General features: G+C 42.0%; 1 protein-coding gene across 1 annotated transcript; it reads left to right on the forward strand.

Annotated features, from left to right (window-relative positions):
* On the forward strand, positions 1-27,953 carry LOC310952207 (uncharacterized protein). Its single transcript, XM_083920739.1, has 6 exons — positions 1-590; positions 18,699-18,849; positions 19,015-19,082; positions 19,220-19,329; positions 21,676-21,767; positions 23,072-27,953. The coding sequence occupies exons 1-6, from the start codon at positions 297-299 to the stop codon at positions 23,596-23,598; spliced, it is 1,242 nt and encodes a 413-aa protein (XP_083776865.1). The 5' UTR covers positions 1-296; the 3' UTR covers positions 23,599-27,953.

Below are 27,953 nucleotides of genomic sequence, written 5' to 3' on the forward strand. Positions count from 1 at the left end.
CTGAGCAGGGAACACACACACACGCACACACACACACTTTAACTGACTCTTAAACACACGCGCACGCACACACACACACACACACACACACACACACACACACACACACACACACACACACACACACACAAACAGGCAAAGACAAGTGGCTTATTGTACACACACACACACACACACACACACACACACACACACACACACACACACACACACACACACACACACACACACACACACTTAGCTGAACTCAGGACTGACCACTTGAGGATACATCTCTCAGGACTCTGTTTCCCATCATGCACCAGTGGAGCCTTTCAGAGCTCCAGGGGGCCCCTACTCAGCAGGGGGTCCTGACCCCAAGGACTACCCAGGATCGAGCCTCCCAGAGCTCCCGGCAGAGGAGGGGGTCTGCGAGCCGCTGCCTCTGCCCACTGAGGGGAGCTCCTCTCTGGGCATGGCTCCTGCTGGGGGCCCTGGTGGTTCCTGGAGCCTGGAGCTTTCTGAGCGAGGAGCAGGAGGAGCTGCTGGTGGAGCTTCATAACCACTACAGAGGACAGGTTTCACCCAGCGCCTCGGCCATGCTGCCTCTGGTAAGATTACTTCAAATACCACCATCAGCTTACAGCTCATTGTGTTCATTAACGTTAGCCCAACTCCACATCAACCAACAGACGGACGTAAATAAGGGGAGAGAGATATTGATATAATGAGCTAATGTTGTCCATTTAATGTCAGATATCATCCTCGGACATGAGAGTGTCCTCCCTGACTACAGCTGCAGAAACACAGCTGCAGAGGCATTTGATTTGCTGTTTGTGACATAATTCCTCAGAAAAAAACACAGATCGTCTGAGAGTTTCCCTGCAACTAATTGGCAAGTAAATGTGAAACTAGCCTCGTGTTGCAGGACCTCTCTAAAGTACGATCTGGGTCTGGTATTTTTGCATTTCTTTAAAATGATCACAATTATCTTGGGTGGTGGCCTTGCAAAATAAAGTGAAAGGGGAGGAGAATGCCGTCAGTCTACATCCAGTGAGTCGGACTAAAGAGACTGACTGTTAAGGTCTAACACCAGACCATCACCAATAGAATCACTTCACAACAACGTGGTTGTATGATATTTAACCAAAACTAATGAAAAAGTTTAGACGGCAAAATGTGACGGCTAAGTTTAGACAACAAAAGGTGACTGTTAAGTTTAGTCACTAAAGGTGACGGTTAAGTTTAGTCACTTAAGGTGACGGTTAAGTTTAGTCACTAAAGAAGACGGTTAAGTTTAGCCACTAAAGGTGACGGTTAAGTTTAGTCACTGAAGGTGACAGTTCAGTTTAGTCACTAAAGGTGACGGTTAAGTTTAGTCACTAAAGGAGACGGTTAAGTTTAGCCACTTAAGGTGAAGGTTAAGTTTAGTCACTTAAGGTGACGGTTAAGTTTAGTCAATAAAGGAGACGGTTAAGTTTAGTCTCTAAAGGTGACGGTTAAGTTTAGTCACTAAAGGTGACTGTTAAGTTTAGTCTCTAAAGGTGAAGGTTACGTTCTGTCAGTAAAAGTGACGGTTAAGTTTAGTCAGTAAAGGTGAAGGCTAACTTTAGTCACTAAAAGTGACGGTTATGTTCTGTCACTTAAGGTGACGGTTAAGTTCAGTCTCTAAAGATGACGGTTAAGTTTAGTCACTACAGGTGACGGTTAAGTTTAGTCTCTAAAGGTGAGGGTTAAGTTTAGTCTCTAAAGGACTTGGATCAGATCAGATAAAGGTGGTGGTTTTTCTTAGTTCTTCCAGGACTTGAACACCAGTCCTCCAGGTCAAAGTCCTGTGTTTTGGACCCATCCGACCCAACTATTCTTCCTACAGGGATTTTGGCGCTCTGATACTACGTCACCTGACTTCATTCTGTGCTCAGGACATCAATTCTACATTAACAAATATGTGGATCACATATGAATTCCTGTACACTTTCACAATCACAGAGCAACAGTGAGTGAGGACTGCCTGTTTAATTCAATATTAGAAGGTTTCAATGAAACTGTTGACTTCATCCTGAGTAATCCACAGACATGTCATTATGCTTGGAAACAGAAGCTGGTGTTCAGGCTAACTAATCTAATTGTGCAGAACTTGAAGCAACATGCATCAGAGCTGTATTATGTGATAAATCTGATAATTCAGCAGGTCACACGCAAAGTATTTGCAGGGAAAGAGACAAAAAACCCATGTTTGGGGGACAACCTCTTTAGAAGAAGTGTATGTATTGATAAAAGATTAATATCAAAATGGCCATTTGAAATGGCTTGAACGGCAAATAATCGTTTGCTCTGTGAGTGAGCTAGAAAAAAGCTTGAAATGTTTCTTTAAAAAACACTCAGGGAACAACATTGTGCTGCATGTCTTTGTTTTCATCTCCGGAGACAGATCTGTAAAAACGCAGAGTGGAAAATATCTTAAGGTTTGACACTGTGAGGACTAAGATTAGAGAACAATTACATCTTAAAGTTGTTAGCGTCCTTTTGGTCACAGAAGTGACCCCCTCACCCCATACTCCTACATGTATACTGGATGGGCATACTCCCAGGCCCCCTCCAGGATCCTTGCAAGAGTGAAGAGCTGGTCCGTTGTTCCACGTCCAGGACGGAATCCGCATTGTTCCTCTTCGATCTGAGGTTCGACTATAGGACGAACCCTCCTTTTTAGCACCTTGGAGTAGACTTTACCAGGGAGGCTGAGTAGTGTGATACCCCTGTAACTGGCACACACCCTCTAGTCCCCCTTTTAAAATATGAGAACCACCACCCCAGTCTGCCACTTCCTTGGCACTGTCCCAGACTTCCACGCAATGGTGAAGAGAAGTGTCAACCAAGACAGCCCCTCCAAACCCAAAGCTTTCAGCATTTCTGGACAAATCTCATCAATCCCTGGGGCTTTGCCACTGTGGAGTTGTTTGACTACCTCAGTGACTTCTACCAGAGTCATTGACAATGATTCCCCATCAGCCTCCAGCTCTGCCTCTACAAAAGAAGGCATGTTAGTCAGATTAAGGAGTTCCTCAAAGTGCTCCTTCCACCGCCCGATTACCTCATCAGCTGAACATTGGACAGTTCCCCATTTCCCCCTCCTGAGGTGTCGAATGGTTTTCCAGAAGCACCTTGGTGCCGCCCGAAAGTCGTTCTCCATGACTTCTCCGAACTTCTCCCACACCCGCTGCTTTGCCTCTGACACAGCAGAGGCTGTAGCCCTTCTGGCACAGCAGAGGCTGCAGTCCCTTCTGGCCCGTCGGTACCTTGCAACTGCCTCCAGAGTCTTCTATATATATACATATATTAGGGGTGGAACGGTTAAAAATCCGTCCCGTTCGGTACGCATGTCACGGTTCTGTACACGTGTATACCGTTCGGTTTATGAGGTGCAACGTAGCATAAGCCTTCATGACCGCTGTCCTTTCTCATATCCATCTCAATGGTACGTCTCAGCAATACGTCTCAAGTCCCGACGCTGGGAGACTTGCTCCATGCGCGCCCTGAAGGCACACGACCACAACGCTACGCACGCTACGCACGCTACGCACGCTACGCACGCACGCTCCCGCTACACACGCTCCCGCTACACTCTTCTTCATGGGTTTCTGAATCCTCTTGGCAACAGGTCGCCAAGCTCCGCTCTGTTTGTTCATTTCAGTCTGGTCAAATCCGTGGTTAAATCACCACATCAATGTCTATTTCTACTCTGAAAAAAAGAAAATTTGACAAACCGTCAGTTCACCAGAGAAGTTTTTGTTTCTGTCTCTGTGAAGCCTTTACTCTGCAGCCATATCCGCGTGTAAAGAGAAGTTGATAAAAAATCATGCTACTCTGCATTTATGTTACGTTCATTTGTGTCAGTCCAGTTTTTGTTGAATCAACTAATGTTTCATAAGTGCTTGTCAGACTGGTAAAGTAACTAGTTACTGAAGTAATCAGATAAATGTAGTGGAGTAAAAAAGTAGAATATTTCCACTGATTTGTAGTGGAGTAGAAGTATGAAGTAGCATGTAAATAAAATACTCAAGTAAGAGATTAATTATACAACCCTGATGTAGCCTATTTCAGTCAGTTCAGTGATTGCTGTTTGTGCGTATTTTAGTGAAAGAAAACCTATTTTCTTTATTTTTTCTAAGATTTGATAATGTAAAAGTGTTTATATTCTTACCTAGAAGGCAAACAATTGTTAACCTTTTTGCCAACTAAATATATAAACACGTAAATTTAGCAATGTGTCTCCTACTGTTTCAAAATCTTACTTCAATTTAATTTAAGATTATTAATCCCTAAGCAAGCTGCCTTATTATTTCAGTTTTTGCATGATTGCATGACATGTCCTTAAGAATATCTGATTCAATTTTTTTAATTACTAGGCTACAGATCTGATACATGGTATTTTTAGAATCTAAAAGACAGAAAAAAACAACCGAACCGAACCGAAAAACTGTGACCCGAAACCCGCGATATGAACCTAGCAGTGGATTTTGTGAACCGTTTCACCCCGAATATATATATATATATATATATATATATATATATATATATATATATATACACAGGGACTGAAATTAACTTTTTTGGCCACTAGCCACTGCAACAGTGTTTTTTTCTCCCGCCAATCACAAAAGTTACCCGCATTTGGTGTGTGGGCAGGTGCCAATTTCATGACATGTATATATACATATATATATAAAACTGTATATATAAAATATCAAATTTACAATAGTAATATATACAAAACTACTGTAATCATTTGCAAAGTACTGTAAAAATGTGCAAAAGAGCAATAGTTTATGATTGAGTTCGTATTACGGAGAGGGGGTGGGATGCATTGTATAGTATAGTAACACACTCAGTCAGAGACTAGTACATCGCATGCTGTTCGATGCAACGGGGAATGCAAAGATCTCTACATTGGAGAAACAAAACAACCACTGCATAAACGCATGGCCCAACACAGGAGAGCTAACTCCTCAGGCCTGGACTCTGCTGTCCAATTACATCTCAAGGAGAAAGCCCACTCCTTTGATGACAACAATGTCCAAAATCTTGGACGGAGAGGACAGATGGTTTGAAAGAGGAGTAAAAGAAGCCATCTATGCAAAAGTAGAGAAACCATCACTAAACAGAGGAAGAGGTCTGAGACACCACTTAACAATGCTGCTCTTTCATCCCTTCCCGGGAGATTCAACAATCTAACCTCAAAGAACAACTGTTCACAAATGGTCGTTGGCACTTTGAGCACAAATGTCTCCAGTGACATCATCGGCCTTGTGAAAGGTTAAATCTCCACACCAGATAGTTGGACCAGTCCCAGTCTAGTTAGATGCATACATGAACTGATGAAGCCACTCGGATGACAGGTGAAACGTCTTCCTAGAAAAATAGCCAGTTGCTTTAGACTAAAATTACCTTGGGGATTGTTATTAAAGTGAACCCCCATGTATTTGTACTCCTCAACTGTACCCACAGGGACCACCTGGATGGAGACAGGGGTCACAGGTGTTTTTACCCTCCTCAGATCCACTACGAGCTCCTTTGTTTTAGTCATGTTGAGCTGCAGATGATTCTGCTCATTCCAAGTGACAGAGTTGCCCACAACAGTCCTGTATTCACTTTCACCCCCCTTTCCAATGCAGCCAACTACTGCTGAGTCATCAGAAAACTTCTGAAGGTGACAGTGCAATTGTTGAAGTCTGAGGTGAAGAGGATGAAGAGAGGGAGAGGACAATCCCCTGTGGGACGTCTTCCACAGCACAGGGACCCTCTGGAGGTGAAGGCTCCGGCTGAAGACATGACTCAGTATTCCACACAGCTGGGGGGCAAAGGCTTTAAGCACCCTGGAAAAATCCCCATTGGGGCCTGCAGCTTTGCCAGAGTGGAGTCTCATCAGTTGTCTTCTCACCAGGTCAGGCTTGAAGGACACTATAGAGGTGTCTGTCGGGGGCAGGCTGAGGTCATCAGGTTGTGGAGGACATGATGTAGGGCAGGGGGGAGGGATGAAATAGGTAAGTGTGAAGTGAGGTGGGGAGGGGAAGGTAAGGGGCCTGTAAGGAGGAGGAGTAGGGGGAGGTAAAGTGGCAGTCGTTGAGGGGCCGCCAGCAGCAGAGTCATGTGGGGGATAGGCCGCAGTATCAAACCTATTAAAAAATAGGTTCATTGGCCTGGTCCATACTGCCCTCCAACGCTGTGCTACCAGTCTTCTGGAACCCAGTGATGGTTCTCATGTCACTCCACACATCCCTCATGTTGTTTCACTGGAGTTTGTTCTCCAGCTTTCTCCTATAATTGCCAGTCAGTCACTTCTAAGCAGACCTGCAGTGTCTCATAAGCCTCCTCAGACCACCTCCTCACAGTCCTTGTGGTCGTAGGCTTCCTCTTCACCAGAGGCACAAAGCAGGGTTTGAGGTGAACCAGGTTATGATCTGATCTGCTCAGAGGGGGGAGAGAAGAGGAGATGTATGCATCCTTAATGTTAGCATACATCTGGTCCAGAGTCCTCTCCTCCCTGGTAGGACAGCTCAGGTACTGCTGGAAGGTCGACAGAACTCTATCCAAGGTGACGTGGTTAAAGTCTCCCGACATGATAATGAGGGAACTGGGGTGCTGAGTCTGGAGTCTGGTGTGTGTGTAGAGGGAGGGATGTACAGAACAACAGTGATGACATGCGGGATCTCTTTAGGCAGATGTTATGGACGGAGTCCAGCGGCAAGCAGTTCAACATCCGGGCTACAGAGCTGTTCTTTAATGGGGATATGACCAGGATTACACCATCTGCTGTTTACTAGAATGGCAAGACCCCCCCTTTCCTCTTACCGCTCTCGGTGCAACCCCAGTCAGCCCGAAGGGTGTGGAAGCCATCCAGAGAGACGTTCTGGTCCATAATTACCGAAGTGAAAAGCACTTTGGTTGACCATTGGTTATTTAAAATGTGCTCTATAAATAAAGTTTGAGTTGAGTTGAGTACGTTGTAGAATACGTTGTTTCTAGCAGCCTCTTTGGTGGTAAGATGTAACTGCAGGCAAGCCTCTGGGACTTCATCTCCCAGAGTTCCTTTGGAAACCGAACAGTGTCGACTGTATGCCGTCAGCAGATCGGTGGCATGATGCCTTCACATGCTAGGAGGTCCAGAGATAGAAGGGGAACAACGTAAAACATAAATAACAAATAACAAATAACAAAATAACAAAATAACAAATAACAGTCACTTGATTTTAGCGGTGAAAGTCTCCACAGACACTCATCATATCATCACGATCATATTGCTCAACAGGGCAGCAAATACAACTGCTTTCATTTGAGGGTCATATTATCAATCACTATTTTTTTTAACTCACTCTTTTATAGAGAGGAACTGAACAGATGGAAATCTTACGAACTACAACATTAATATACTGAAATTTTTGTATGTGAATCAAACATTTAGGATATTATCTTGATAGTAATTCATGCTTGCTTGATTCAACTGTTGAGCACACATCATGGAGGTTATTAACATGCTTAATGTTTAGTTATGTTTGCCATGTTAGTATTTATCATGATTTACCTTGATTTAGCTGGCGACCTCGTGTCAGGACACTTCATTAAAGTGAAATTCCGGTGTAAAATCATCCCAGCCCAGCTGGGAAATTGCAGTAATATATAAATATATACAAATACCACCATACCTCTGCAGCAGCATGATAAGAGTCCCTACTCATTAACTGAAGCACCAACAAAGTAGTATGTAAACACAGAGTTTATTAAAAGAGTGTTTTGAAAGACTTACCTACTGGCCCCAGTACCAGCTGCTCCATTCAAGTCAATAACCAAATGCAATCCAAAGGAAGGAGCCCATTGATGATTTATTCCAGTGAAACACGTTAATCTTGTGGTTTGTAGCAGTTTGGTGAAATATAAGTTAATAAGGTTTAGAAAAGACCCACACAGCTTTCCCTGCAGCACCGAAACATTACGCAGATCTCAGAGGTCAGAGGTCAGAGGTCAGGGGTCAGGGGGCGTATGTTGCCGGACGACCCATGGGTAAAGGCGACTCGCCTGCAACTTTAAGTGTTTGTATCTTTCCCAGTTGTGAAACAAAAATGAAAGCTTACAACCCAGAAACTTTTCATAGGCTGCCATGGCGATACGATGACCGTGCTCTGATGAACCAGTGGCTTATTGTTTTAAATCTGGACAGTGAGCCGCTGATGGAGACGCTGAGGCAGAGGGATTACCGTGTCTGTGTGACCTCTCTGTTGGGTGTCTTCTGGCCAAATGAATCTCAGAGCTGATCAGGTTTGGGTAACAGCTGTTTATTTGTTCTGCGTATATAACAAAAGATAATGGTGGCGTTCAATCATCTGTCGTAGACAAACAGCGCATGCTCAAAAACAGTCAGCTTAGCGTTTAAGTACTTAAGAAATAAGTTAACATTGTTTTTGTCCACAGACATTCTCAGACACGTTAACTCAATGTAATCCTCCGTTGCTTTGAGGATTACCCATAATCCTTTGCTACTACGGCAGGTTTTAGAACTGTGGATGGCAGTGTTGTCCCATGTAGTGGGATTTATTTACCATGAACCTTTTTAACTATGTTACATCTGCAGCAAACCACAACATGGTTGATGGCTTATTTGATGACCTAATTTGCCTAAAAACTCCATTGGATGATTTTACACCGGAATTTCACTTTATGGGTGCTCTTAGTTTTCATCATGTTATGAACTGGAAATTTGGATCTGTGAGCGGTGCTGAAAGAAAACACACCAGTGTTCATCACGTGGACTGGAGGCCATAAACGTCGGTATAAAATTTGTAGAGATGCTAAAACGCTGGAGCAGCAGGCAGATGTTCTGCAGCTGCAGATGTCACTTGGCTCTCCGTCCTTTTCAAAGTTTCCCCTTTGCGTGACACTGCGTCCGACCCCAGAACAGTTTGTTACGTCGGACTTTCAGGTGAACTGAAGGTCAGAACAAGTCTCTGTGTCGGAGCTCCGGGGCAGGTTGGAGCCGGCTGGCTGTTTTGGTTTAGTCAGTGGAGCAGAGACAAGCTGCTGCTGTGACATGAACACTGATGTGCTTTTATGGCGCTGGATTTCAGAAATGAGTGAAGTTTAGAACTGTGTCCCAGTGTGGTTGTTTGGACCTGAATATCTTCATATTTTATGAAGATTTTAAATCTGATCTGAATATTTTTATTTCATCATAATCTGAAAAAGTTGTGTTGGCACTGATGCTGTCACTGAGCTACAGAGGAGCAAACAAGAAGCCTGTACAGATAACCTGAGGTTTTTACCAGGTGAAACATGTCCAACAAGTTGTTTTAATACTGTGGAGGTGAGTGGGCCAGGAGGGGATAAGACAGGATTCATATTTCATCAAGCAGAGAGATAAGACTTTTAGCTTCTAAAAGAACAGCCTGTGCCTTTGTTTTTCCCCACGATGAGCTCAGGTGACGCCTCAGGCCATGAACCCATGAATTTATCAAACTTTAAATAAGTTTAAAATGAACAAATACCATCATTGTCTGTTGTATGTTTGCATTCATGTTGTTCATGCATGAAGGCAACAAAGTATCCAGCAAAACTGTGGAGCTTTGTTTGCATGTCCAAAACCACCGGTAAGAGTTCACAAACAATCCCCTTTTTCTAAACGGCTCTTTGGTACGAACGAAGGGGACCAAGTCGTACTTGAGAGCTGGTCTTTGCATTGTTCCAAAAACAAAGGACTTTAATCCAGGGGGGCGGGGTTCAATTCTCATCCGTACTAAACCAATCAATGGATTTGTTTCTGATGTGTTTTTTATGCCTAACCCTAACTGTCACCTTGTGTTGGCTAAAATTGGTCACGTTTTTTTGTGCGTTGTTGCACTTCTGGTCGAGTCCTGCGGTCTGTCATCGCGTTTCTTCTGTGTTTTTTCATAAAAATGTGTATAACTTTTCGTAGTATTTAGGACGGACCTGTCAGCTCCGGCCAATGGCTGGTGCTTGGTTTGAAAATGGCGTCCGGGTCACAAACATTCTCATTTAACAGCTGAACAGTAAACTAAAATGTGTTTCAGAAAACAGTTAAGCTTGAAATCTACAACACAACAGAACATAACAGAATCTTGGTTCATATTTGATCAGTGGCTTATTTGCATAAAGTTGAGGTCCAGTCGTGTTCATGCAGATTCAGATACGGTGAATGGTCAGTCAGTCGGGATATGCATCATGCGACAGACCACATGCTTTTAAACATGCACCGTTTACTGCTTTTCGTTGTCATCATGTTCATGCTGTTCAATCACACAGTTATCCAAGCTTTTTCTGAATCTGACAGAGAAAGTTAAGATAAGAAAACTAAAAACGTTCTTGCATAAGGCCCATTGTGGGGTTTATTTTCTAAATTATGGAAAAAACTGTGCATGTAAACTAGTCAGTGCAGTGAAGTGCTTCATGGAATAGGTTAGCAGATCAGTGTTTGTCCTGCTGCAGACTCCCTCCAGTTACAGTTTTTCTCGATTGCTAAGACACATTTCTTGAAAGCTTCTCTCCCTTTCTCTAAACTGTGAACACAAACCCCAATTTTCAAGCTACGTTCACAAAACCTCAGACTCTTCTTGCAAAACCAAACTTTCACCTCAAAACAGTTCAATCTGTGCCCAAAACTGAACTTTGTTGTCAAATCATGCCCCAAGTCAATCAAAATTAAAAACACTACTGAGCAGCCACTAAACACTACATAGAAAAATAGAAAACACAATGCTCAGGACATGAAGCTGAATGCATGTTGCAAAACAAAAAAACTTGCATTTAGCACTTTACACAAAGACAAAAAACAGAAATTTTGTGCATTTACATGTAGCACTTGTACAGTACAAAAAACAAAGATCTTTTGCATTTACAGTACACATTTTATTTGTTCAAAACAAACAGAAACCGTATGCATTTGCCACTTGTGTACAGTTCAGCATTGTCCTCACGGACCATATCAACAATTAGGGGAGAACATACCTGTCCTCACACCCTTATGTGACAGTCTTTTACAGTTTTTCTCAATTGCTAAAACACTAAACCCTGTTGTCTGAACCAATTTCTCTGTTGCTTGAACACACTGATTGAATCAATCACTCTTTTGGCAAAACCATGAGCACTTTTCACCTGTTTAGACACAACTTACCAATACATTTTCATTGTGATGCACATGTGCTGCATAATGGTAAGCACAGGTGGCAAAAGTCAAACACAATTAAAGCACGGTTGTCACTACTTGAACACAATAACTCAAAATTGATAACACTTGTGGCTAATGATGTGAGGGAATATATAAAGCCAGTTCAGAGAGCACTGATTTGTGAGGCACTACAATGGATAGAAATCTAAGAGGAAGAGTTTGTGTGAGAGGAGGTCGAGGAGGTCAAGGTGGTCAAGGTGGTCAGCGAAGACAAAGAACAGTAATATCTGATGAAATCAGAGCTACTGTGATTGACCATGTTCTTGTCCATGGCATGAGCATGAGGGAGGCTGGACAAAGGGTACAACCAAACATCGCTAGATTCACTGTGTCCACCATAATCCGAAGATTTAGAGACGAGAACGGGTCTTTTTTGACATTATAGTTAAGTATGTAAATGTTGAGAGCAAATTACTGTATGGCATATTACAGTATATACTGTACCACAGTATATACTGTAAGTAAATATATGTTTCAGTACATCACTGTGCCAATGTACTGTAGTATTGTAATGGAGGGTTAGTCTAACTGTCTGTAGGCCTAGTATTCCATGTATATTTTTTGTAACTGCACGTTCTCTTTTTGTAGAATTGAAAGACTGTCACATAAGGGTGTGAGGACAGGTATGTTCTCCCCACACCAGGAGACCCTAATTGTTGATATGGTCCGTGAGGACAATGCCGAACTGTACACAAGTGGCAAATGCATACGGTTTCTGTTTGTTTTGAACAAATAATATGTGTACTGTAAATGCAAAAGATCTTTGTTTTTTGTACTGTACAAGTGCTACATGTTAATGCACAAGATTTCTGTTTTTTTCCTTTGTGTAAAGTGCTAAATGCAAGTTTTTTTGTTTTGCAGCATGCATTCAGCTTCATGTCCTGAGCATTGTGTTTTCTATTTTTCTATGTAGTGTTTAGTGGCTGCTCAGTAGTGTTTTTAATTTTGATTGACTTGGGGCACGATTTGACAACAAAGTTCAGTTTTGGGCACAGATTGAACTGTTTTGAGGTGAAAGTTTGGTTTTGCAAGAAGAGTCTGAGGTTTTGTGAATGTAGCTTGAAAATTGGGGTTTGTGTTCACAGTTTAGAGAAAAGGAGAGAAGCTTTCAAGAAATGTGTCTTAGCAATGGAGAAAAACTGTAATTCTACAAAAAGAGAACATGCAGTTACAAAAAATATACATGGAATACTAGGCCTACAGACAGTTAGACTAACCCTCCATTACAATACTACAGTACATTGGCACAGTGATGTACTGAAACATATATGTACTTACAGTATACTGTGGTACAGTATATACTGTAATATGTCATACAGTAATTTGCTCTCAACATGTTCATACTTTACTATAATGTCAAAAAATATAATTACCTATTCTCTTCTCTAAATCTTTGGATTATGGTGGACACAGTGAATCTAGCTGTGTTTGGTTGTACACTTTGTCCGGCCTCCCTCATGCTCATACCATGGACAAGAACATGGTCAATCACAGTAGCTCTGATTTCATCAGATATTACTGTTCTTTGTCTTCGCTGATCACCTCGACCACCTTGATCACCTCGACCTCCTCGACCTCCTCTCACACAAACACTTCCTCTTAGATTTCTGTCCATTGTAGTGCCTCACAAATCAGTGCTCTCTGAACTGACTTTATATATTCCCTCACATCATCAGCCACAAGTGTTATCAATTTTGAGTTGTTGTGTTCAAATAGTGACAACCGTGCTTTAATTGTGTTTGACTTTTGCCACCTGTGCTCACAATTATGCAGCACATGTGAATCACAATGAAAATGTGTTGGGAAGTTGTGTCTAAACAGGTGAAAAGTGCTCATGGTTTTGCCAAAAGAGTGATTGATTCAATCAGTGTGTTCAGGCAACAGAGAAATTGGTTCAGACAACAGGGTTTAGTGTTTTAGCAATTGAGAAAAACTGTAATAACACGAGTGTCAGAGGAGGAACGCAGCAGGGAAATCATTCCGGACTACAGACAGACAGATGGACAGACAGGGAGACAGGGAGGGAGTCAGCGGCGCTAAGCGTTGAGCAACAGAGGAGAATGACTGTTGCGAAAGAGACGAAGAGGGGGAACAATGTTTAGACAGAGAAATGAAAATTAGCTAGTGAATGAGTGAGCACCCGAGGAATGTGTGTGTGTGTGTGTGTGTGTGTGTGTGTGTGTGTGTGTGTGTGTGTGTGTGTGTGTGTGTGTGTGTGTGTGTGTGTGTGTGTGTGTGTGTGTGTGGAGCAGGAGAGGTCTCAGCCTTGCTCCACCGGCGAAGCCTGACCGGGACATTTCCATAGGCATGTTTTTCTTTCAGTCGACTGAAGAAAAAAGACAAAGATGAATAGAGCGAGAGATGGGAGGAAGGAAGGAGTGCAGAGAAAAAGAGGACGGAGACAAGGAAGGAAGGGAAGAAAGGAAAGAGAAGGACAGAAGGAGGTGGAGACAAGGTTTGAGAAAAGACAGAGAGGGAGATAAGAAGGGATGTAGAGAGACAACGTGAGGAAATGATATAGAGTAGTTGTAAAACTGGGAGAAAACGAGTGAGATGAGATGGACAGAACTGGAAGAGGAGGGAGTGTGTTGAACTGGAAGGAAATGACAGAGAACAGATTTCTGTTGTGATTGGCCAAAAAATGCCTGTAGAATGAAACAACAACTGGATAGATAGACAGATAAACCAGTAGCAGGTTTAGTGGAAACTCTGAGTCTGTTAACCCTGAAATGAGGGAAACTCTGAGTTTTCCGTTTCACAAAGGGAGGTAACTCAAACCAGAGACAGAGGGGTAACTCTAGCCTGTTTCACAAAGAGAGGTAACTTAACCTCTTGGTCAGTTACCATGGTAACATGCTCTCTGAAACTAACCTGGTCGGGACCAGGTTTTTCTCAGAAAACCTTGAGTTTCTCTCTGTCTCCGCCCTCTTTCAGCCACACACGGTGTTTGATTTCCTCATTCATTCAGTCAGCGGGCGAGTTTTGGCGTAGTGCAGCATTACTGTGCAGAGAATTAAATATTCGTCGGGAGATGATTATCAAACTATTGATTATAGATGTTCTTGCATTTCCAGGCAATTCTCTTTTGAGCGGTACTGTTTCATATCACAGCAGATATTCTGTGTTGCGCTGCGTTTTTTTGCAAACGGGAGTTTTTGGTATACAACGTATAAAAATCATTCAGTAGGCCTACATTAGAAGTTATATTAAGCTGTGAATATTTACACTACCATGGCATGTCCTTTTGATAACGATCCCGTGGATAAAGCTGACGCATTTCGCAAACAGAATTAAATATTCGTCGGGAGATGATTATCAGACCGCGCATAGACGTCCTTAATATACTGCAGCAATAATTACAAAATTAATGAAATGGATCTTTTGAGCAAGTTGAATGTATTTGACTTAGTGTTTCCTGAATTTAATCCCAGCTTTTCTTGCAATTCATAGGTTCAAAAGTGTGTGCTTTTAATTGGGTTACTAGTATATAAACTACTCCTATATAGCCTTCTGATCCAGAATATCACCTATAATGCGAGGGGGCTGAATAAGGCACAACACCGTTTCATGTCACAGTCCATCTCATCCCTCCTTACATTTCCAACATTAACAACCAGTCATGCTCTCATATCACAGCAGATATTGTGTGTTGCGCTGCGTTTTTTTTGCAAATGGGAGTTTTTTATACAACATTGATATGTTGTATAAAAAACAGCCACTTACGGTAATATTTACTTTACGATGTAAACATGCTCAAAATGAGGCGTCACCATGAGATTGTGCTGAGGTTTTACCTGTTTGAAAAATGTTTTTATGTTTCATCTTAAGCTGCGCTTCTCCCCCGCGGGGTTGCACTTAAATGAAATAAACTAATAGGCTCCCACTCAAGCAGTTTCCCCTGTGATATTACTGTGATTGCAACTGGACTACATTTAAACTTATGCACTGACCCGAGCAGCAATGTCCTCCCGCACCGTCTCCCTCTCTTTTGCTGCAGCAGCGGTGTAAACCTGCTCAAACTCACCGTATGAGCGCATTCATATTTACAGTTGCAGTGGTAGCGTAGCCCTTCGCTTCCCCGTTGCCATGGTGACTCGTCGAATCAGGGCTCCATTGATGCTGTCTTTTTATACTTGTGGTGCACGCGCATAACTCCAGGTCAAACTATTCTGAGTTGATCAACCTAACGCAAATCTGCTGTTCTGGAACCGAAAACTCAGAGTTTCCTATCTCAGAGTAGATCAACTCAGAGTTCAGGGTTAGACTCAGAGTTTTTTGAACCTGCTTTGTGAAACAGGCCCCTGTTCAGATGGTGATCATCAGTAACTTTTCATTTGAGTCAAACAGAAACAAAAATCAGCTGTTCACAGACCAGATGACCTCCAGTATGATGGACAGAGGTCACTCTGTGTGTGTGTATGTGTGTGTGTGTGTGTGTGTGTGTGTGTGTGTGTGTGTGTGTGTGTGTGTGTGTGTGTGTGTGTTAGTGTGTGTGTGTGTGTGTGTGTGTGTGTGTGTGTGTGTGTGTGTATGTGTGTGTGTGTGTGTGTGTGTGTGCATGCGTGCGTGCGTACGTATGGGTGTGTGACTACACAAACATGTGCATGACCTGAAAGTCATAACACGGACCAGATGTTGAGAGAGCCTGGAGAGAGACAGGAATGTTAAGGAGACCCCTGACTATTGTTTGTGTTGTGTGTCATCATTGGACAAATAAACACACACACACACACACACACACACACACACACACACACACACACACACACACACACACACACACACACACACACACACACACACACAAACAAAACTCTCAGTCAGGACCCAATTGTTCATTCTTTTGGTATCTTAGCAACAGAGTTAAAGACACCAATCTGTTGTCTGTGTAGATGTAACCCTTTTGTCGTCTAAACTTAACCGTCACCTTTTATCATCTAAACTTAACCGTCACCTTTCGTCGACTAAACTTAACCGTCACCTTTTGTCGTCCAAACTTAACCGTCACCTTTTGTCGACTAAACTTAACCATCACCTTTTGTTGACTAAACTTAACGGTCACGGTCATATACCTGTGGCTGTTTCACAGCGTTAAAAAGAACGTCATATTTCATAAGATATCAGATGAACCCTAATGAGAACACGGTGATCCAGGAGGTTTAAATTAATATCAGGTTTTAGCTAGCTAACTTTATCAGTTTTGTAAGTGTTTTCTTTTCTCAGACGTGGAGGGATACAGAGTTGTAAGGAATTACATGCCATAGCTGTAATAGCAGGAAGTTAAAACATACCTCAGGCTGGTGACAGGGTCAAAGGGTCATGGAGGTTATAGATAAGTGGGAGATGAGGACTTCATGCTTTCTGACAGTAACACCTCCTGGTTTTATCTGTGTGTGAAGGAAACAGGACAGACGAACAAAAGTCTTTATGTGGCTGGAGTCTTTATGTGGATGGAGTCATGACAGAGATCATTTCCTGACTCTGCCATGTCAGCAGGACTTTTGGGGGACGTCAGAGTCAAGGTCAAACACAATGGCCCTCATTTATCAAACGAACGTACGGCAGAAAAACGTTCCTGGCAAACGTCGGCATTTATCAATTTGGACGTGAGCGTGAGCTTGAGCTTGAGCTACGATCAAATCTCACGTCTGGTCACGTCGGTTGCCAAAACTACCACTCGATAAATGTACAAGTGATTTGTGATGCCAAGCTATTGCTTATAAACGTGGTGGCCAGGTGACCATGGACACACACTGTAGTGTTCCTCATGTTTAAAACTACGTGGTCAGGTTCAGGCAACACAACCACTTGGTTAGGGTTAGGAAGAGATCATGGGTGGGGTTGAAATAAGTGCATTTGTAACGTAATTACAGTAATACACAGGACATGAATGGGACATGAACCGAGGTTTTCTGGGTGAAAGTCCTGTGTTTGTTTGACCCATGGACCACCCAACAGCCTGTCCTCATTTCCATTTTGTCACATCCCTCTGCGTTTGGCACCAACACATAAGGCTGCCTCACGCCAAACATGCATCTTAAATAATCCGTTCAGTGAAAACGGCTGAAATGCGCCAATGATCTGTGGTTGATTTGATACTAGAGACATGAAACCCGTCAGAGTTATTTAGAGGCCTATAAATGTGCTAACTCAAAAAACAGCCACACGATAAAATCATTACATTAATTAAAAGCAGGTTCAGGAATAAAAAAGGAAAAGAAAAAACAGCTGGAAGATAAAATGTTACATAACAGTCAGTTTAAACTGACTTCATGTAAAGTGTACAGTAACATCTTAAACGCACCATGTTGTCTCTCTCTCTATTCATGTTTGTGTATCTTTCTTTCACAAAATGATTCTTTGTGAGAAACTCCGAAGCCACAGGAAGAGCTCCAGTCTGGAAATGCTGCATTCAATTATAAGCTGGAACATGAGATTTTGTACTCCCCAATCATAAACTTTATAGTTAGGAGTCTTTATAAATGGAGATGAGCCACATTTCAGAACTTCTGCTTTACTTTCACACAAGCTGCAACAGATCTTCTAGAGTTCTAAGGTCCGGTGCACACAGGTATTTTTTTAGGGGAAAGATGCTCATTATCAGGTTCATACTTGTGTTTTGGAAGGACATGTTTCCAATCTTAAGGTGTAATTCTGGCCCAAAATCATCCCATGATCTACAAACCAAATAAATATGTCCTCATTTCAATTTTGTCACAGCCCTCTGCTATAAACAGAGCACTCTACACCATCATTGCAGCCTGGTCTCATGAGACCGCGTATGAATAACACAGCAATTTGTTAAGTCATCTTTTGGCGTTTCATTTCATGCCACATAGTCATGCCACGATTTCAACCGCAAAACCAAATCCTTTTCTCTGTTTTGGCCTTTCGTCTGCACGCAAACTGTTCTTTTAGGTCACTGAAAACAGATCTTTTGAAAACTTTTTCAGAAAATCAGTTTTAGGGGTGGTGAGAGCAGTTGCCCCATGTGAAGAGGGTGAAGGTCCTTGAGGAAGCAGTTGCAGGTTCGACTCCGACCTGCGGCCCTTTGCTGCATGTCTCCCCCCCTCTCTCTCACCCCATTTCCTGTCTGTCCTATATAATAAAAGGCTTGAAAACTGCCAAAAAATTATCTAAAAAAACAAAAACAAAATCAGTTTTCAGTGTGTTAATGTCATATCAACAGGGAAAACTGAGTAATGTCAGAGTTAGTGCTGTTATTTTTGTCTTGTCTTGTCTTGCAGACATGTCCAAAAGTGCTGTTTCCAACCACTAACAGGACTTTTTACATGTTGACACAGAAATGTAAAGGAACAGGGGCCAGAGATTTTTTTAAAGCGCGCTTGTGTGGATGGGATGGATGAGGACGAACCCTGAGTCTGTTTTTTTAGTTTGCAGCAGAGTTTGATTGATCGATGTTCAGACAACATTTACCAGAATTTCCGAACACGTTCTGTTCTCTGTAACTTCCATTGGTTCTCTGCAGAAATGGGACCCAAGCCTGAAGGTGATAGCAGAGGGCTACGCTGCTAAGTGCATCTGGAACCACAACCCAGAGCTGGAGGACACCGGAGAGAACCTGTTCGCCGGCACCGGGCCTCTGGACCTTCGAGAGGCTCTGGAGAAATGGTTTCTGGGTGAGCATGCATCCTTGTCCAACAGAAAGACTCACTTAAGATACTTGCGGATGAAGATAGAGGAGCATTTAGCAGCTAAAAGAGAAAGATATTCCCCTCCAGACCAAAATCAGAGCTAAAAGAGAGATTACTTGTATAATGTTTTGTTGTGATGTTTTCCTGCAGAACATCTTGACTATGACTACCACAACAACAGCTGTGATGAAGACAAGATGTGTGGACACTATACACAGGTCACATTAAATAAACACACACACGCATATTTATACACATATTTTGGTCTCTGGACTGGGCCTGAACTGTGTGTGTGTGTGTGTGTGTGTGTGTGTGTGTGTGTGTGTGTGTGTGTGTGTGTGTGTGTGTGTTACAGATGGTGTGGGCAGGCACACACAGAGTCGGCTGTGCCTTCCATCTCTGTAACAACATGGAGGGTCTGGACTGGGAGAGAGTCTCCTTCCTTGTCTGCAACTACTACCCAGCGTCAGTACTAATTACCTTTACTGTACTACTAGTACTACTACAGTACTAGTCTACTACTGTACTAATGCTGGTGTACTATAATTAACTTTACTATAACTACTACTACTGTGCTATAACTATTATAAATACAACTGTACTATAACTAACTGTATTATAACTACTACTGTACTTTAACTAACTGTATTATACCAACTACTGTTCTATAACTTACTGTACTATAACTAACTGTACTATAACTACTACTGTACTTTAACTACTACTGTTCTATAACTAACTGTACTATAACTACTACTGTACTTTAACTACTACTGTTCTAGAACTAACTGTACTATAAGTACTACTGCACTATAACTATTACTGTACTATAACTAACTGTACTATAACTACTACTGTACTATAACTAACTGTACTATAACTACTACTGTACTTTAACTACTACTGTTCTATAACTAACTGTACTATAACTACTACTGTACTTTAACTACTACTGTTCTATAACTAACTGTACTATGACTACTACTGTACTTTAACTACTACTGTACTATAACTAACTGTACTATAACTACTACTGTACTTTAACTACTACTGTTCTATAACTAACTGTACTATAACTAACTGTACTATAACTACTACTGTACTAAAACTAACTGTACTATAACTACTAATGTTCTATAACTACTACTGTACTATAACTAACTGTACTAAAACTACTACTGTACTATAACTACTACTGTACTATAATTAACTGGACGATAACTACTACTGTTCTATAACTAACTGTACTATAACTACTACTGTACTATAACTACTACTGTTCTATAACTAACTGTACTATAACTACTACTGTTCTATAACTAACTGTACTTTAACTACTACTGTACTATAACTACTACTGTTCTATAACTAACTGTACTATAACTACTACTGTTGTCATGAACGGTGCGGGGAATAACTCCTCGGGGCAGGACCCAAATGCAGACACGGACAATGAGTAAGATTTAAACAGATATTTAATCGACAAATACCAGGGAATGGGAAAACAGGTACAGGGTCCGGGTGAAGACGAGGGGGAAACCAAACGCGGGGATCAGGAGACGAACAGCGAACGGATGGTGGAAAACAGGAACTCGAGAAACTATAACAAAAAACACAAAGAAACGATTAACATAAAACAAAGCAACACGGAAAGGTAACACGATAGGTAGCAAACCAAACGAGAGACACGAACCACGAAATAGCAATAAGGTCTGGCACCCGACGTTGGTTACATCCGGCTCTTTATCTATAGCCTTAACGAGGAGACGAGCCACAGCTGGGCGGAACCACGCCTACCAGCTCCAACAGACAAACACACAGGGAAAGACACAAGCAGGGAGAAACAGACAGAGGTAGACAAACTGACACAAAAGGAAGAGGGAAGAGACTGACAAGACCGGAGTCCTGACAACTAACTGTACTATAACTACTACTGTTCTATAACTAACTGTACTATAACTACTAATGTACTACTTCTACTGAACTGTACTGCTACTACTACTTTAGTACCACTTTTGTGGTACCATTAGCACCACAACTACGGTATACAAATACTGATTCTAACACTACTACAGAAGACTACTACCACTATTATTACTTCAGTTAATACCCCAACAACTATTTTAGTACTACCACTGCTACACCACTACTAATTCCGCAATGAATACTGCTGCTACTATGACTACTACAACCACTGATATTATTACAAAGAATTGACCAATAATACTACTTTTACTACCACTGATTACTACGACTGCAACTACTTTCATTAATGAAGTAAAACTACTGTTTCTGCTACAACCCTTACTGCTACTACTGCTATTACTACTACTATACTATAGTGCTACTACCACCACATCTATTACTTCTACTGCAACTAATATTACCACTACAAGTAGTACCTCGCTTCTCTTCCTTTTGGCTAAGCTCAAGTGTAGTATCTGTTCTTATCAGTCTAATATCTGATATGTCCTCTATCAGGGGACCACTCCTGTAATTTCCCAGCTTCGGATCAATAAAGTATATTCTATTCTACTGCTTCCACTACTATTACGGCTATTACTCCTATTATTACCACTAATAATATAACTACTACTTCTGTTGTTGATAATACTACACAGCTGCCATCATTACTTTGTCTAACACCACATAACAGTATCAATGTTAATGCTGCTGGAACAGGAGCTCCCCCTAGTGGACAGTCATACTTTTTCCATGTAGGGTGTAACTGCAATGGTGAATACACTGATTATAAAAATGTGATGATTAAATTATAAATTATTCTTATATTTTAACTATTTGTGTCCTCAGAGGGAACTATGAAGACGAGAGGCCGTTTGTTGAAGGCGACTGGTGCTCCAGCTGTCCTGAAAACCTCCAGAAATGTGAAAACAACCTCTGTGGTAGGACACGCTGTCTTTACTCCTCAGTCCCCAGGATGGTCATCCTAGATATCTAAATGTAATTGTGGATATCTACTGTAGAATTGACAGCCTAATACACTATACATTTGTATTAGTAAAGATGTCTTTGTGGATATCTAAAATGATCAAGAATTCAGAAATGGTATTATGGAAAACAAAAATGTAATTACAGATAGGAGTGTGATTCTATTAAATGTTAAAACCTCTTGTCAAACCCTTCTGTAGTTTCCCTCACCTGGTATTTCAACAGCACAAACGCACATCAAAGTGAAGATCTGTGAGTTTTGGACTGTAGGTTGGACAAAATAAAACATTTAAAGATACAAAATTGTGCTCACTATTTCTCAAAATCTATTTAATGACATGGACCTAAAGTAACTTAGTCTCATAAAAAGTCATCCAGCACCTTCAATCACTGTCCCTGAAAACCTCAAATAAAGCCAGAAATCTTGGGGTTATTATGGATTCTGATTTACATTTCGACAGTCACATCAAATCAGTAACAAAATCAGCCTACTATCACCTTAAAAATGTAACAAGACTTAGAGGGCTCATGTCAGCTCAAGACTTAGAAAAACTTGTCCATGCCTTTATAACCAGTAGACTAGACTACTGTAACGGTCTCCTTGCAGGTCTTCCCAAAAAAACTGTCAGGCAGCTACAGCTTGTTCAGAACGCTGCTGCTAGAGTTCTAACAAAGACCAAAAAATGTGAGCACATTACACCAATTCTTAAATCATTACACTGGCTTCCTGTACGTCAGAGAATTGATTTCAAAATCCTCCCGCTCACATATAAATCACTACATGGTCTAGGGCCGAGGTATATCACTGATATGCTCCCACTACATAAGCCTTCTAGATCACTAAGATCCTCTGAGACCAATCTGTTAGTGGTTCGCAGAGTAAACTCAAATCAAGGGAAAGCATCTTTCAGTCATTATGCAACAAACAGCTGGAATAAACTTCCTGAAGATTTGAGACTTTCACCCACTCTGACCACTTTTAAAACTAGACTGAAAACTTTTATGTTCACCTTAGCTTTCTGCTAAATCTTGGCACTTTTAACGTCCGCACTGTTTTGATTATTGTCTATGTTTTTATTCTCTTTGTCTTTCTGTAATGCATTTGAATTCATGACATGTTGTGCTGTGAAGCACTTTGAGTCTGCCTTGTGTATGAAAAGTGCTATACAAATAAAGCTGCCTTGCCTTGCCTTGCCTCATGAGATAATCTGGGGTGAAGGGTGAAGAAAATAATTAACTTCTGTTGTGCGTTTTCTAGTTGCTGACACAGTGGAGGAAGAGGATGAGGACGATGAAGAGGAGGATGAAGAGGAGGATGAAGAGGAGGGGACAGTTGTTCCTCCTTCGGCAACGTCCGACACTTCCCTTCAGCCCGGAGAGGAGGAAGAGCAGGAGGAGGAGGTTATTCCTCCAGCAACTGACCTTTATGTCCAGCCTGCCACTACCGCAACTACCAGTTCTCCCAGTGTACCCACCACTACCCCCGCCAACGCCATACAGGACTCGGAGGACACCCAACCACCAGACACACCTGCCCCTGGCACCCAACCTCCACGGGCCCCCTCAGCAACACTGAGAGGGGAGGAGGAAGTAGAAGGAAAGATGGAGGAGAAAGAGGAGGAGAAAAAGGGAACTCCAGATAAGATGGAGGGAAAGGAGGAGAGAGACACAAAACGAAAAATATACCACATTAAGGAAGTTAGTTCTTCTGACGGTGCGGATTCAGTACCCTCACCTTCTCTCCTGTTAGCCTGTCTGAGTGGGATCCTGACACTGAGGCTGTGAGGAGGAGGAGGAGGAGGAAACACCTGACCTCACCTCAACACTCCTGCGTTGACTGCACATTACCCTGTTAACCCCCCCCCTGCAGAGTAATATAGGTCAATTAATAATTCACACTCATCAGAAAACAGCACCTGCATGTGATCTGACTGGGCCGAGGTCTGGGTGGAATAACATGTGCATAACCTGCTTCAACCTGCTACCAATACAGAAAAAAAACGTTACTGCCAGTGAGTTACCAGAAATAAATATGTTGTGTTCTCGTAAAGGAAAACACATTTACAGCGTCTGTTTGGAGAATTATTTTAAAGAAAAATGGGAGTTAATGAGGTGAAGCGTGTTGATGTCACTGACTGACTCACCTTCTCGTTCAGCCAGAGGATTTAGTTATGTTACTGAGATGGGGAAAAATTGTCTTCTGCTTCACCACAATCAACAAAAAACAGTAAAAACATTGGGACGCAATCAAATACAGTTCAATAGGCCTGGAACAAAAGTAAGCAATATAGAAACATAAGACAAATGTGTGAATTCGACGAGGGGTGGGGCAAAGGGGGTGACCCTGTACGATTAGCCCTGTGCACCTCCTGGGACCGTCCTGGATCCTGGCGTTCAGCAACATTTGACAGTTGTTATTTCTCACAGTACAACAGCTTTGTTGACATTTTTGGTCATCAGTCACTCATCAGTTACATGCAGTTTTAAAACCTGATTATATTTAGGTTAAAGGTTGAATATGTAGAATCTTTATTAAAAGCTATATTTAAAAACAAAACACAAAAAAACACACCCATGGGGCGTTTTTACGGGTAGAGAATGAAAGTATTACATCCATAAAAAAATATATTTGGTCTGAATTAATATTTTAAAACATTTTGACGGGTTTGACAATGACTTTCTGTCCCGTTCTGTTTCCATGGTAGCAGCCAATAGCATTGGGCGTTGCTGGTTGCCAGGGTTGTCTGTTGTTGGGTGCAGCTACTGTAGGCTGGCTCTGGGTGAAATGGAGTTTGCCAATCCTACAGCTGCTTCAGAGCCTCAGTGAAGGGGACGTTATTTGTCCCAGCAGCTGAGTGAGCGGAGACGGGCAAAAACAATATAGGTCAATATAGGCCAAGCATTCACTCCATGGACTGAGAGAAAGGAGATAAACACCATTCAAACACACGCCCAAATGGCTACGCTTCTCCTTGATTGCTAAAATCACTTTTATCTATACTTAGCTGGAACGGCTAACACTAACACCTAACGCTAACTGTCAGTCAAACTCCTCTGCAATACTTGTTTTTATGGTGTGATTTGCTGGCAACCTGGCAACCTGACTGCTAATGGACACTAGCCAACCAACCTGGCAACCCGACTGTGGAAATAATTTTTTGTTGTTGTGACTACGATCTTGAGACACTGGATGGCAGTGTTCTGCTCATTCTCCGTATTAATCCTTTAAGGTAATACTCCAGTTTCTCAAACGTCATGTTAACACCTGACCCGTGTTAAAATTTGAGTTGTCATGTTAACAGACCTAAATTACTCCCTAATTGACCGCAGTATTTGTGTATATTAAAAACGTTCCTGGAGTATGATCGAGGCACTGGTTTGCACCAAGCCCTCATCACAGCGATTTCCTGGTTGATCCAGTCAGGAAGTGCCAAAACCTGCAGTTCTCTGAGTGTCCACTAGGAGTAGGTTTCATAATAGAGCAGTTTCTCATTGACCCCCATCATTAAACCTGTTTAAGGCCTGGGACAAAAAAACATTCTAGTCTGTATGTTTAGGTCATATCTCCATGAAAACACTGAGGGGTAAATTTTTTTGTACCAGCCTAGTTTTTATTTTATTGGAGGTTAAAGTTTATGAATAATTGGGGGCGTGGCCTCTTGAGTGACAGCTAGCCCCTGGCCCTCACTTCTCCTCGGAGGTAAACGTCAGTCAGATGGACGTATCTCCCTCCCCCCCCAACGTCACATGCATGCCGTTTTTTGGTAAGAGGAAATGAGGCGGAGTCAAAGTCTGACAAGATGCCGACTCCCGTAGGCGAGTACGATTGGATTAAGTGGAGAGAATGGACCTCGAAGGAGAGGCTACATCTATTTTTTATACAGTCTATCGTCTGCACATGCTCTATAGGTTAAAACTGCCCCTACCAACTTGGCTGCAGTGGTTTTTAAAAATAGAAAAGATCAGGAAGCAATGGCACTGAAAACAACAGCAACAACACAAGCTTTGCCTTTAAACCCACTGAGGATTTCACCATGGCAACTAAGATTACTACCAAGAAGACCCGTTTCTGTCGTTGGCAGAGCGCCACCTACTGTCCAGAGGTAGAGTTACTTCATTGTTCTTCCCGTTCTCCCCCTCTAATGTATACGAAGAACTGCAATAACCTGATTATTCACTTAACTGGAGTTCCGATTATTCATACTCCAATTACTGCTGCGCATGTAAACACACTGACTGACCCCATTCTGAGTTCTGAAACCGTGCTATCTGTTTCACCTTGTTTCTAGTCTTTGTGCTAAGCTAGGCTAATCACAATGGGGGTTTTTTCTTAACAAATTAAAGCGTGAATTAAAAAAAACGTAAAACCGCTGCACCCCTAGAGCAAGTATACATTCTCTTCTTCTACAACTCTTGGAAAAATCTCCAGCATGTTCTCTTTCCCACGGCGTCACATACTGCCATTTTATCACTGCCTTCAGCGTTTGGTATCGACGCACAAAGCGCCTCCCCTTGATGACAAACGCAAACTCATCTGCAGTGATATTAGGTGCTCAGAGCCAGTGCTCCGGGTCAATTGTGTGTTAAGGCTCATTTGTGTTCTATGTTAGGTTCGCATATGGATACGGACTTCTGTTCGTACTCTGCGTACATTTTGCCTGTATTTCTCCAAGCATGCGGATATTGACCAAACGTTGCAGTACCACCTAAGAATTGTGGGGGCAGTGTTGGACATTTTGCTCAAAAAAGTGCCGTGAATATCAGGGGTGAGCAAGTCATCAAAGCCCCGACGGACATCCTGAAATACTAAAAGAGACGTTGATCGTCACTTAGTCTCATCTGTCAAACCAATGTGTGGAATTCTCCATCCACACTCTGGGACGTCTTTAGTGTCTTACAGACCACTGCTGTCTGCAACGCTGCCCGCCATTTTGCCTCCTTTTCAACAGACGCAGGATGGTTATCTCCTCCATCGTCTCAATCTTTGTTGTTGTCAAACTTCTTTGGAGTAACTTTTGAATCTGAGCGACACGCCCTCTAGAGGATGTTTTGATCAACGTCCACTATAACGGACGTATGAAAGCATGAGGACAGTGACGATTAGAACGTTGGTAACGTACGTAAGAGAAATGACCCTTAAGAAGGCAGGCTGGGGTGGATGGATGTGTCAAACAAACACCACACTTTCACTCAGAGACGGCGGTTTGTGTCCCCTTCTCATCCTGTCCCCTTCTCATCGATGTAGTTATGTTACCTCTAACTTTGACCCCACCTACGATCTTTCCCTCGCCCTAACCAAGTGATTTTGTTGCCTAAACATAACAACATACAGTAGTTTAGTATGAATTCACAACATTAATCACGTGTTCCCTGTGTTTAAAACAGCGAGTGTAAGTATAGTGTAGCGGCATTTGACGTGCAGGGGTGTTCAGACCCAAAGGATCCTGACAAAACGGCTGAATGTGACGAGTCAGGATGAGGACGAGTTGAAACTTTGAATAAATTAATTTAACCAAATGCCCAGAAAGACTTCCTTTAGCGTGAGTGCAGACTAAGGTGACTGTTCATGCACCTTTTACCAAAGTGGGTTTAAATGTTCACCATGAAGTGATGCTGTTTTGTTATTTATACAGAACATATAAATAACCATAAATAAGAATAAAAAAACTGATTATGCACAAAGTTTAGACGCAGGATGCTAAAAATAAGTATTGTTAAAATGTTTAATTTGGTGTTTCAGTTGTGTAAGCACTGTTTAAGTGCTGTAAAGAGAGTTCTTCACAGGTCCTCTCAGATCGCCCCCTCCTGTTTGTATCTGCAGGGCGACGACGGTTTAAACATACAGTATCATCTCATGTGTCTTTAGTTTAGTGAATGCAGGAGAAATAATTGCTGACTGCTCATTATTGTGTTTCACACTGACGACCCTGCTTCTTCTTCACAATATATATCTACTGTGCATCATATACTCTCAGAATGGAACTACAACTGGACACAGTCTGTGGTGATTTATCTCCGTTACACTGTCTCAGACAACAGGAAGTTATCATAACTATCTTCAATAACTTTAGTAAAGATTGCTGTAAATGTCTGTATATAAGATTAATAAAGAAGTAAACCCTGTTTTTCTTCTTTTTGAG

The sequence above is a fragment of the Echiichthys vipera genome, assembly GCF_963691815.1.
Source record: "Echiichthys vipera genome assembly, chromosome: 9".
Classification (NCBI taxonomy): Eukaryota; Metazoa; Chordata; class Actinopteri; order Perciformes; family Trachinidae; genus Echiichthys; species Echiichthys vipera.